The sequence below is a fragment of the Netta rufina genome (assembly GCF_964035555.1).
Source record: "Netta rufina genome assembly, chromosome: 2".
NCBI lineage: Eukaryota > Metazoa > Chordata > Aves > Anseriformes > Anatidae > Netta > Netta rufina.
The window spans coordinates 78220637-78232905 of NC_140124.1; the positions used below are offsets into that span (position 1 = coordinate 78220637).

The window sequence follows — 12269 nt, forward strand, 5'->3', positions numbered from 1 at the left end:
ACTCATCCTTCCTCTCCTTCTCCCTACAGGGCACACGCTCAAAGCCATCCCTTCCCAGTTCCCGGTCTGAAGCCAGCGAGCATCTCTGGGCAGGAACAGGCTGTGCTTTCTGCTCCAGAGAAACTCACAGAATGGTTCCAAGAGGCACATCTACCCAAACAGTTTAATCAAACCTGTTTCTAGACAGTACTATGACGTCTAGCATAGGATGCTAGTCAGCCCAGGCTCCGTTCATATGCAGTGAAGGGGGATAAGCCGCTTCAGAAAACACGTTTCTCTCTTAACTGCCTTCAAAGTGAGCCTTAGGGTCCCAACTTATGCATCTGCTCTAAGAAGTCGAAGTCAGGTTAGAGCCCCTATGCATGACCTTGTCACAAATAACATCATGCAATCGCAAGTGGTGAATGACTGAGGGCAGAGGTGCCTACAGCACTGCACCCCTTGGGCACTGTCTAAAACTTGCATTTCAAGGCCGTGCCATCGGGTGTTTTCCAACATTGGCACTAGAGTGCTTGTGAGACCTCGCTGTACTTTCAGGCTGACGGGCTCAGGAGCACTCCAGCATTACTCATAATACATGACTCAATCCTTAAAAGCACATGCACCAGTTAGGTGCAGCCCTACAGCTCCTACTGTGTTATTGACACCTCCATTAGCAGAATGCAGAGGTTATCCTCATGTAAAGCTTCTTCTTCAGCCCCACACCTCTCTCTGACTGCAGACAACAACTTGAGAAACCCATCATCCTAAACAGTCTAGAAACAAAGACCAGAACACCACACTGTAAATACCACCACATTTTTATCTTCTGAAGCTAAAAAATCACTCAACAAATCCACCACCAACCACAAGCCATCCATTAGCCACTGATAAAAACATGTCCAAAACACAACGGTCCTCCCTTCCACTTGCTCTCCTCTGAGCATGGAAAGCTCTAGCAAAGAAAATCATCTCCTATAGGGTCCTTTTTTTTTTTTTTTTTTCCTTAAAAATTGTGGCACTGGTGAATTGTAACCCTGTTTTTTTTTCCACACGTTTACAGGGAGGGAAGCTAAGGGCTTGTTTAACACCAGCATAAATAAAACATCAACTAAGACTCTTTGTCATGCAACAGCATAATATGCTTTGCAGTAGTAACAAAACCAAATAGGGTGTCAAACAGCTACAGCTACCATAACCACGGACACAGAATTAGCAAATTAGAGGCAATTAAAATAACGGCCTGGCTTTTTAATAAATAAAACCACACCACCATCCATCCTGTGCCAAAGAAGTTCATTTCTCCTCTCTGAATTATTTATATAAGTTGTCCAATGTAGAGTGTCTGACAGACAAGTCACCAGACAAATGCAAAGCTTCAGTGTAAAACCTTAGATGATGGATACCTTAGAGTGGGCTACTTTTGTCTACATGTAGGTGACTATTTTTCTAATTTTGGTTGAGCATTTACACTTTGGAATTGCTTTTTGCTCATCACTCCGGGGGAAAAAGTATTCATACACACACCTATCATTAAATATTACTAAGAACAACCGGATTATCCCAACTGTTTAAGATGTTCTGTTACCACTCAAAGATCTTAAGGAATTCACTAAGATAGTCTAATAAATTAGTTTAAAACTATGCACAAGCATGACAGTTTTTAATCTCAAAAGAGGAATATTTAAAATGATGAGACGCTTAAAAGAGCATTCTGAAATGAAAAGTCCTTCTTTATGCTAATTCCTGAAGCCATTAAAGGCAAGGGCTGTAAAGAAGTTATGGCTCCACAAAGATCATTTCTGTAATTGGATAAAAAAAACTTGAAGTAGTATGAGAGTTGCATAAAAGGAAAAAATGAAAAAAATCCATTCACTAACAAGAAAAGATAAAAATAAAATCTGTATTAACAGCCTCAGAAGAAAACCTTTTGCGAAGGATTTCTATTGTTTCCATAAAAAGGGCACTTATACAGCTTCACTCCATCCTGAATTACTGTGCCCAATTATCAGATATGGGAAGGCCCAGCATACCTCTCTCTGTGATAATTTCTGTTTATCAGCCTGTTTGACTTTGGGACTGTTAGCCAGCAGGTGACGCAGCTTCACGTAACTCTTCCACAGCTTTTGGTATCTGAAGGACAAAACCAGAAAACAAGTATTTTAGTTGATATAACAGAAGCGTCTTGGAGCTTGGCCTTCTGAATTCACATAGACATGGATAATCTACAAGCATCTTTTTGCTCAAAAGATCTCAAAGCATCTTCCAAGAAAGGTGACAGCATCCCTACAGTTGTTACTGACGCAGACACCGCAACATAGAGGAGGCATCAGGGTGCAATGTGAGGTGAACAGCAAAGCTCAGGGGAGAACCCAGGTCTCCCAGATACCCACCTATCCTCACCAAAAGGCCACCCGTGCCTGCTGAAAAGACTTCCCCATAGTGCAACATCTCAATTCAGGCAGAAGACTCCCTCATCTGCATGAGATTCCCCTGTTGCTCACCAAGAAGTATTAATATTTTCCAGGAAGCGTCTGTCCTTACACTGGCTGAAACATTTTAATGAAGCACATGAAGAGAAGGCCTATGAGTCACAAGCAACACAAGCATTCTGTGAATAGTGAAATTAAGCTTCAGTTCATGCCCTACAGTGCCAAGTTCTCTGTGGCTAGTGCATACATAAGGTTCCTGGTTTTTACCCAGCCATCTTGCCTACTTGCATTTTGGGATGGTCTAGTCAGATGGAAATTTAGGCAACAGAGTTTGTTACTGTCTGGATAAGCACCCACTCTTTTCACCCCCGAGACTTATCTGCAAGACTTATCATGCAAGTTTAAGTTCACATATCAGCTTTTTCCCCATTCTCAGGTTATCAAAGTTAATAAAAAGAGGTCAATATTGTGCAGAATTTCACAAAATCTGTAACACTAAGTCACAAGCCTTTCAGACTAAAAAAGTATAATTTGCTGAAAATAAATGTAAAAGAGCACTCCTATACACATCCTTGACAACCAAAGGAGTGAAAACACTAAGGTAAAAAAAAAAAAATTGCTGATGATACAGAAGTACTCAGAATATTAAATCTAAAATCCCCAAAGAGTTGTAGAAGAATGTGTGTCATACATGCGCACTGGAGTAACCGGGCCTCAAAACTGCAGGTGAAATTCAATGTTGTCAAATAGCACTGATCAGTAAGAGGAAAGAGACAACCTTAACTATACATGCAGAAGAGCTGGGGTTTATTTTCTGTCATCATTCAGAAAACAGACCTGTGAGTCAATGGAAGAATTCCCTGAAAATGTCATTAGTTACAAAAAACTTCTAGACTTCTAGAATAAAACCCGGCAACAACTTTTATGCCACTACACAAATCCATAATGAAACAGTATTCCCTGCTGTTCATGAAGTTCTGCTTCCCTTTTCACTCTTCTATCCTTATAGACACAGGAACAAAGGTACATGCAAAAGTAGTGAATGCAAAATCTTCCAAGCTAAAAGCAGCAGACAGACTCAACCCTTCAGGCCATAAAAAAAAAAAGACAAAGAAGGAAGACAGGGTGCAGAGAAACGTAAGTGCCATGAAGAAAGCAAACAGGAAATGGCTACATTATACATTAATAGACGTAAGACCTGAAGAGCATCTAATCAAGTCATGTAGATGCTTGGAAGAAAAAAGAAATTCAGTCTTTTTTTTTTGAATATAATGTACAACAGCACTCAGAAAGTGATTACCTGGAATCTTCTTCCTGTCAGTACACTAAGAAGGTTCAAGCAGTGATTTGAGAAATTTACAAAAGGTAGGTTCACTCAGGCCTGCTAAACAAAATGGTCTAAACATGTCCTCTAGCTCACAAGTCCACATACTGCAGAGCCTGAGGAAGGATGTGTTTTCCTTCTTTCCTGTTAAAACTATTCTCTGGAAAAAAATAACAACCCACAACTGTTCTTGCATGTGCATGCACGTTTACTTGAGAAGATCCTGAATTAATCTAGAAGAAATTACACCTCATTCTCTAACTTGCAAAAGCTAGTGTCCAATCCCATAAGCACTAAGCTTTGTATCGGACTTGATAAGCACATAAACAAGCCCTATTTAAGTCACAAATGACAACAGTAATGAGTTTCTGAATGGAAGATGGAAGGAAAAGCATCTTACTGAGGATCTCCAGCATAACTGAGTTGAGCAGGTCGTATCCCAAAGTGGACAATAATAGGGAAAGTAATTACATCAGGATTGAATTGTTCGCGGTCCAGTTGATCAATACGAACTGAGCTGGGTTTCTAGGAGAAAAACAAAATATACCTAATTGACAACAGTTCCATGAAAAATTTATTGCCTCTAGCCCACACTGTCCAAGAACCGTGAAGCAGCAATATTCCAAGCTTATTAAAATACACGTAAAACTAATCATTTATATTATAATCAATATTTGGCAATGGCAACGACTGAAACAAAGTTAATTAACTTAGCTCTCCCAGCGAAAAAAGGGAAGACTATTTTCATTTTGCAAGTTAGGAAATCTACAGTTTTATTATTTCTGAGAACCTAAAGCAGCTTTCTTTGGTTGAGCATCATGCTGGAAATAAAGTCAGGATTAGCATTCTGGCATTCAGGCTCCCCCAAGCCCGAGCACTTCTCTAAGATCAGGTTACCTCTCTGATTTAGTCCTTATTTCCCAGTGTAAGTGCAGAAATTATTAGATCAAATCACACAGACTAAGTGATATAAAAAATTTAAAAAGCATCATGCTACTCTTAGAAAAGGCTCCCAGGCTGATGCATATAATGAGGAATCCAGTTTTGTATATCAAGGAGACTTTTGTCCTTTTTACATTTCAAAACAGAAGGTTTTTTTTTTGGTTAAAAAGGACAGCATAAGAGAAGGTGACTTTCACTTCACCTTTAAAAATGCAGAAAATGAGTTATTACACGTCACTGTAGATGACATGCTGCTTACAGAGCTCTTGATCATTCATCTAACATTAAAAAAAGAATTCGGCTGAAGTTGCAGCTTGTCTTCAAGTAAATATTTTCTCCATTACCTCCCAAGCTGCTTTGTTATGTGCCTGCTAACTCCCCACTTTGCAATCAGATGTATGAGGCCGATACCTTCTGCTTGTCTAAGGTTTCAGAAAAAGGGCATTACTTCTAGTTACCTGCACCTCAAAACTTCTAATTCAGCACTGCGAATTTCTCAAAGACAAGTTTCAGAGTTACAAAAACAGCTCCCATCATTCTCTTCACAAAACAATAAAAATTGTGTCAAGAACAAAGCTTTCACCCTTCAAACCACCTTTGAAGAACTGTTCACAGGAATCATTTTCTGCATGGATAAGCAAAGCCTATTCTAGAAATGAAGGCAAACCTCCTCAGGTGGCAAAACTTCCAATCTATTCTAAAAAAGATTACCTAAAACTTGGACTTTCAGATAGAGAAACATTTTCCAAGGGAAAAATACTTATCAGCTTCCCTTTAGGCATGATGGCAGAACATAGCTACATCTTCCCACTAAAAAAAAAGTTGCTCATGCTGGCAAGTTTAAAAGAGATGAAAAAGGGTTTCCTCACAGCACTTCCAATAAAAGAGGAATAGGACAGCAAAGTCTAATGAAAAACAGGAAGGATTTCTAGCACGTATAAATTAGATCTCTAATCCAGAGCTGAAATTCCTGAGGTTTTGTGAGTTTTGCAGAAAGATAAATTGAAAAGCTTTTCTTTTTTTTTTTTTTTTTTTTTTGAACTTGACACAAGTTACTTGCTGTCCCATTCTCCCCTTGCCCCCTTGACATTAGGAATGAGGAAATGAGGAATCTCCCCCCACCCTTTTTTCTTTAAGAAAGCAGCCTTGCTTCACAACAATTTCTCTGAGAATCTGGAAGGCAGAATATGGTTAACAGAATACATAACAAGAAGTATATTGAATATACGGATTAAAAATCAATATATTGAGGCTACAGGCAATATTTTTCTATATGTTCCACATGCTAGACATGTGAAGATATATCCAGATATAGTACCGAAATATGTTAAGAATATATGGATTTGTACTGGCAGAAAAAGCAGCAGCATTTTAAAAGAGTGAAGTATTAAAAAGGATTAAAATCTGAACCTTTAAATCTATTCCAATACAAATTTTTACTGAACTAATGAAGCACTATGAATAAATTACTTTTAAATAACGGTGAGCTATTTATTGGTAGTTGTTAAATGGGACATATGCCTATCAATTCCCCCATCATACATATATACACCGCATTTTAAAAAAGAAAATACTTAGAAAGTCTGTTCACAAGAGAAATTATTTCTGAAGTGACACAGCAGAGGAAAGCAGCAAAATAAAATTTAGTGGTTTCACTCTGTCGTGTCAAATGCATAAAATTAAATTTAGAAGTTGTCTTTTACTAAAACGGTTTCACATTGTCTCTATTAGAACTGTTTCATCTTCTAACATTGTAAAATGCACAGAAAACACTTTCACACCATTTTTCACTTTCATTGTCAATAGAATATGCTGCAATGAACCGAAAAAAATCCACAAACTAAGAAAAAAATCTTTGCAATCTTGAGAGAAAAACATGTTCCAAGGGTGACATTATAACATGACAACGTTTCAAAGTACTGCAGATTTCTTTTATGCTTACATATTTTGATGTCCACACACATCTTTAAAAACATCTTGTAGAACACAAAGTTTGTCAATAAAAATCACGGGAAATCAAAGTTAACACTACCACTCAAACTGTGTTGTCTTGTGCATGAAGGCATTTAGTTTTTTGAGTGATGCACAAAAGGAGCATATAGACATACCCTCACGCTAAAGAAAAAAAGAGCAAGCTTTCAGCTAGCTGAAGTCAGCATATCATCAGCCAAACCACTGAAGATATGCCATTAAGATGCTGAAAACTTGCATACTACCAAGTACTTTGTATCACAGAAACCACAGGCAATGTTAAATTAAGCAATTAAGGCTAACAATTTATATTACAAGGTTCTACCTTCATTTTAACCACCTCCAGTAGGGCTTTCCATACTGAGAGTTCACGTGTTCTGTATTTCACACTCCCACACATGGTCTTATTTTCCTTTCAGTGTAGGAAGTTTTAGCCAGAAAAAAATACTCAGTGAAACGAAGGGGAAAATAATCTGATAAATTATGATTACCTTAAGGTAATTTACTAAATGTAATGCTGCCGTACTTAAAAATAGAGGCTTGTTATATGTATATCTAGAAGGGTGTCATGGCTTCAGTCTGGGAACAGGTTCTTCAGTCAGCACACAAAATTTCCCTTTAGGCATCATTCCAATTCATTTTTATCCTCTCATATGTTGTGCAATAAAAGTGGAAAATGAAGCTACAGAAAGGAAGGTCTTACAACATATAAAGTTGCATGTCAGTTTAAAATGTGAGGTCTAAAACATGCCTGTTATTGAGATACCATCATTGTGATGCTGGCCAATCCATGCAAACAGAAGTCCGCAGTTTTTAGTAGACATCATGTAATTCTTGTGTCCCGCATCCCTTAAGTACAAAATTTAGAAAAATAGACTAAATCTGCATATATACAGGATTTGAAAGAAGCTGAGAACTTATGCTTTAAATGCTAACTGTTCCAGAAATTAAGGCCATTTAGGTTTCAAGTTTGTCACTGGAAATTAATAGTTGTGTTCAATTAAATACACAAAATTTCTCCTTGTGAAAGCAGCATAAAAAATGATGGGGGGTGGAGAAAGCACAGAGGCAAAAACTTTTCAATACTCAGGGCAGCATCTATAGAGAGACTATTAAACAGAGCTAGGGAATCAAAAGAGGAACATGAAAGAAAATAGCAAATAATTACTAATTCTCTGGTTCTGTGAAAACAGAACAAGATCATGCACCAAGACTGTTAGAGAAAATATGAAAGCAGAGGAGCAAGTTACTGTTCCCTATACTTAAAACATAGCTATTCCTTCTAATGTGCACATTGAAACAGCGCTTCTCTGGAAACCAGCCCACTGGTAGCACAGCATAGGGTACAAATCTCCCCAGGGTTGGAACAAGTTAGCGAACTGTTCCTATACCAATCTGCAGCTGTCACTGGTCAACTTTGCCCTTTACAATTCAGACTGCAGCAGACTCTTCAGAGCAATAAATGCACATGTCATTGGCTTGTTAATGAATCAGAATTATTTATTCTACCATGCCAGGGCTGGTGACGATCATCCCTTTGCATTCTTCTGCATATTTCTGCCATTCCAGCTCTTCCCACTGAAGCATGTTGGCAATCTCTTCTTCAGGCACCAGAGCTTTATTGCACCGTAACAAGTAGAGGAGAATCTGATGCATTGATAGTACTTCTTTACCTCCATCTTAAAAACATAAATAAAATGCATTTCAGTTATTCAGTCCTAAAGCATAAAGGAAAGAAAATATGCAGCACATAAAATATTCAGATGAGAAAAATAAAATGCAAAATGTTTAAGCAACTTGACAAATAAGAAGGCAAATGTTTTAGTGATGAATAGTACACATGCATAAACACTTCTTTGCTAAACTGGAAGCAATAATGTTAACAGTAGCAAGAATAACAGTTTCATCTCACTGAATGCTGAAGTTTCTAACTTGCCTGAAAAACTTCTAAATGAGGAGGCAGAACAAATCAGCTACATTGTCCATTGACGTCTTCCTTTTCACACTTATCATCCCTTTTACAACACAAGTTAAAAAGCCTTTAGGCATTTATGCAGGTTTTTTAATGAACACTCAAAATTTTACAGGATACTTCTGGATGAATGTAGTAAGTTATCCTTGTATATTGAATTTATCTATAGTGCTTATGTGCTGCACCTGCAGTAATGAAGGGTAAAGAGCCTCATGCTGTCTTCTGTCACTAAATGGATCGAGCGCATGTGAAAACTGCTAAATTCTTCTGAGACCCCTGGAAACATGCACAGCAAAGACCGCTTGCAAGGAATTAACACAGTATAATATACATCTGACCAGATCCAGGCAGTCAGATACAGATGTTAACAGCAAAAGATGAATGATAGTCCTGACAGACCACCACTCAGAAGACACTGTCTGTTCATACAATCCAATTCAACTTGGAAAGGACCCGCAAAGATCATTGGGTCCAACTCCTGGGTCCCAAAAAGATCACACAAAAAAATGAGACCACGTGTCTGAGAGCATTGTTTAAATGCTTCTTGAACTCCAGCAGGCTGCGTGCTGTGACCACTGCCCTGGGGGCCTGTCCCAGTGCCCAACCACCCTCTGGGTCCAGAATCTTTTCCTGATATCCAGCCTGAACCACCCCAATTCAAACTCAAAATTAAAACACTTTAGTCACGCGTCTTCCTTCTTACTCATATGAGCAGACATACTGAATTTGAAAGAAGGAGGTCACAGAGATTTGTACCAAAACCAGGGGTTAAACTCCAGTCATGAAGGCATCTTCAAGTTTTAACCCTTCAGAAATATAAACATTCATTTCCCTTCCCAAGGGATGCAAGACCATTACAGTCCTGCTACAGAGTACATTATTACTATGCACACAATAAGGAATAGAAAAAGTAAAGCTTTCAAGTGATACAGGAATAATGCCACAGCATAAGGAATGTGATTCCAGGCACACACGAAGAGCTTTGCAAAACCACAGCGTACAGCAGCGCTGTGCAAGACATCTTTCACAAAACACGCAGGGGAACAAGAACTCCTCCTACCCTAGCTAGGATTGCAGCACTTTTCCTTTAACAGGAAAGATGAAAAGGAATAATATAACTTGACCTGTTAGAATAATTGACCTCATTCAAGCTCTTAGAACCTAAAAACAGGTAAAACATACCCCAAACGCCAATGGAAACAGAAAATATTTCTGAAGAGCTACAGAGACATTTTTTAATGTAAAATTTTGCTTCACATTAAAGAGGGATTCAATTCATGTGACTTTTATCTTTGTTTCAGTGATTGCTGGACATGGGCTGCATCTTACAATATGAACTAGTTGACAGTGTGTAGCCTTACACACTGACGACTTTACAGGAAGAACAGGTTGCTACAGACAGCTGTGCCAAACAGCAGTAGTTCAGAGACCTGACTTTTCTTGGGTCAAAACATGCAGTAGCTGGGAATTGAAAACAGTTTTCTATCATTTTAATCTTCAATATATTCTTCATCAAAAATCTATGACAAAATCCAATACAGCAGCTATTCTGCATGTTATACACCTCTGGCACTCAGCACACCTGACATGATTATCTCAAAGCTCAGAGCTACCTCAAGGCCTGTCTCTAAGTATCCCACATAGAAAATCTGACATCCTAAACTTCACATTTTTAGACCATGTTAGAAAGATAAGAAAGAAAAGTAGGGGGAAATGGGAAATCACCAATTCATTTCTATCTTTAAGGAGGCAGTTGATGGATGCATGGGGAGATCTGCTGCACCAATGTATCATTATCTTTGAATAGACACAAATAATGTACCACAAACACTTGAAGGAAAATGGATTCCCATTTTCTGGAAATTAAAAATCTCAAGGACATACATTAAATGCATACTTAATGAAAAATACATTTAGCATAAAGATTCTAGAAGGTAACTACATATGTAGAAACATCAGGAAAAATACAATTTTGGAGAGTTAGAGGCCTGGGAACCTTGCAAAGAAGTCACACAGGAATACATGTTAGAGAGACTTATCTCTCCCTGTCAATAAACAATCCAACAGTGCAGAAAGAGCTGACTTCAAAACTAAAACAAATCAGAGTATAAAAACACCGAAGTAACTGGAAAACACCCTTGAGCTACACAATCCAGGCAGGTCAAACTTGTTCTCATTTTGTGATGAGGTCAAGTTAATCAGCCACATGTGGCTTGATGGCTTATTTTGTAAATTGCTTCAGCAGAACCAAATCAATGTTTGCTAGCAAGCCTCAGAGCTCTGCTTCTGATTGAATAGTGTTGTGTATCCAGGAAGGAACAACAATTAGAAACATAGTAATCTAGCCATCAGTACTCTCCACAGTAGCAAGCCAAACCTCATTTAGCTGCAGCTCTAATTAATATCACAACGAAGTTCCAAAGCCCAAAGCAGAGAGCACCTCCAGGCCACAGCCCTCTTGACGTAGGCTGTGCCACATCTCATCTGCACCCTCAGTTTAGCAGCTGAGCACATCCTCCTTTCCACACAACCCTCCTGGAACAGGCACTGACAGAATCTCAGCAGGACGCATTTTCAGCGGAGCCATGACATTTATGTCAACTGAAAGTCTGTCCTACTATCTTCGGATGTGTTAAATGCTTGTAAAAGCTGTTCACTCAAACTGAGCACAACTCTCCACATGAGCTTGTCCTTGGCTGGCAGGCTGGGGTTGAATTGCACTGGAATGGTGTTTTTCTGCCTTTCAGTACTTGCTGCAAGGTCTCAGCTTACATTAAGGTAAGAGAAAGAAAGACACAGAGAAACCTATGCTCAGGAGTGCCAAGCTTGCTGATCCTCAAAATTGCACACCAATAATTTCCATGTAATTGCATGACATGCATCCTGAGGAGCAGAAGGGACATGAAATTCAGTTTCATATGTGAGAATAAATAATAGCACTACCCAAATCCCACAGCTCCATCACAGGACAAGTCAAGAAGGACCCAGCACTGCCTACAGTCACCACATGGCAGACAAAAGCTGGATGCAAGACCTGGCCTGTCTATCACAATACTGGTGCTGAGTAAACCATGCACAGCATCAGTGAGTATGAAAGACTTCAGATGGAAGCACCAGATCAACGTGCAATGCATTTAAGATCTTACTCCATTACCTGGAAGGAACCTCACAAATCGCGGCATGAAATGAAATCTGGGGCAGGAAATAGCATCATCTTCAAGTGAAGGTCCTTAAAGATGAAAAAAACACATAGAAAATTAATGAACAGCAACATATTTACAAAAGAAAATAAAAAGGAATGCTTGCCTCAGATGAAATCAATGAACAATTATTACATTTGATAGGGCTTAAGTTTGACAGAAAAGTATCAAAATGCTCAGAGGAACAAAGTATCAACTTCTGATAAATTCATCCTAGTGGACAAAATCAAATGAAATTGAAATATCTTAAAAAAATAATCAAAAACACATACCACTCTATTTCAAACAGTGATACAGGGGAAAAAAAAATGTTTTATATAGCTAATCTACGTCAGTCTTATAGACTGAAACACTAGTTTTTGATTAGCAATTTTTGTTTTTTTTTTTTTCCTTGTTACAACAAATATAACACAGAAATTTCCATTATGCTGTTTTGTGTTTTTCCTTTC

General features: G+C 38.4%; 1 protein-coding gene across 1 annotated transcript in view; it reads right to left on the reverse strand.

Moving 5' to 3' along the window:
* The window catches only part of DROSHA (drosha ribonuclease III), a 68747-nt gene that overhangs the window by 36299 nt on the left and 20179 nt on the right, over positions 1 to 12269 (reverse strand). Inside the window, exons 12-15 of the mRNA XM_084283077.1 lie at positions 11775 to 11849; positions 8158 to 8327; positions 4136 to 4260; positions 2013 to 2112 (exon numbers count right to left, since the gene is read on the reverse strand). Coding sequence (XP_084139203.1) covers positions 2013 to 2112; positions 4136 to 4260; positions 8158 to 8327; positions 11775 to 11849 — 470 coding nt within the window. The remainder of the gene's footprint in view (positions 1 to 2012; positions 2113 to 4135; positions 4261 to 8157; positions 8328 to 11774; positions 11850 to 12269) is intronic.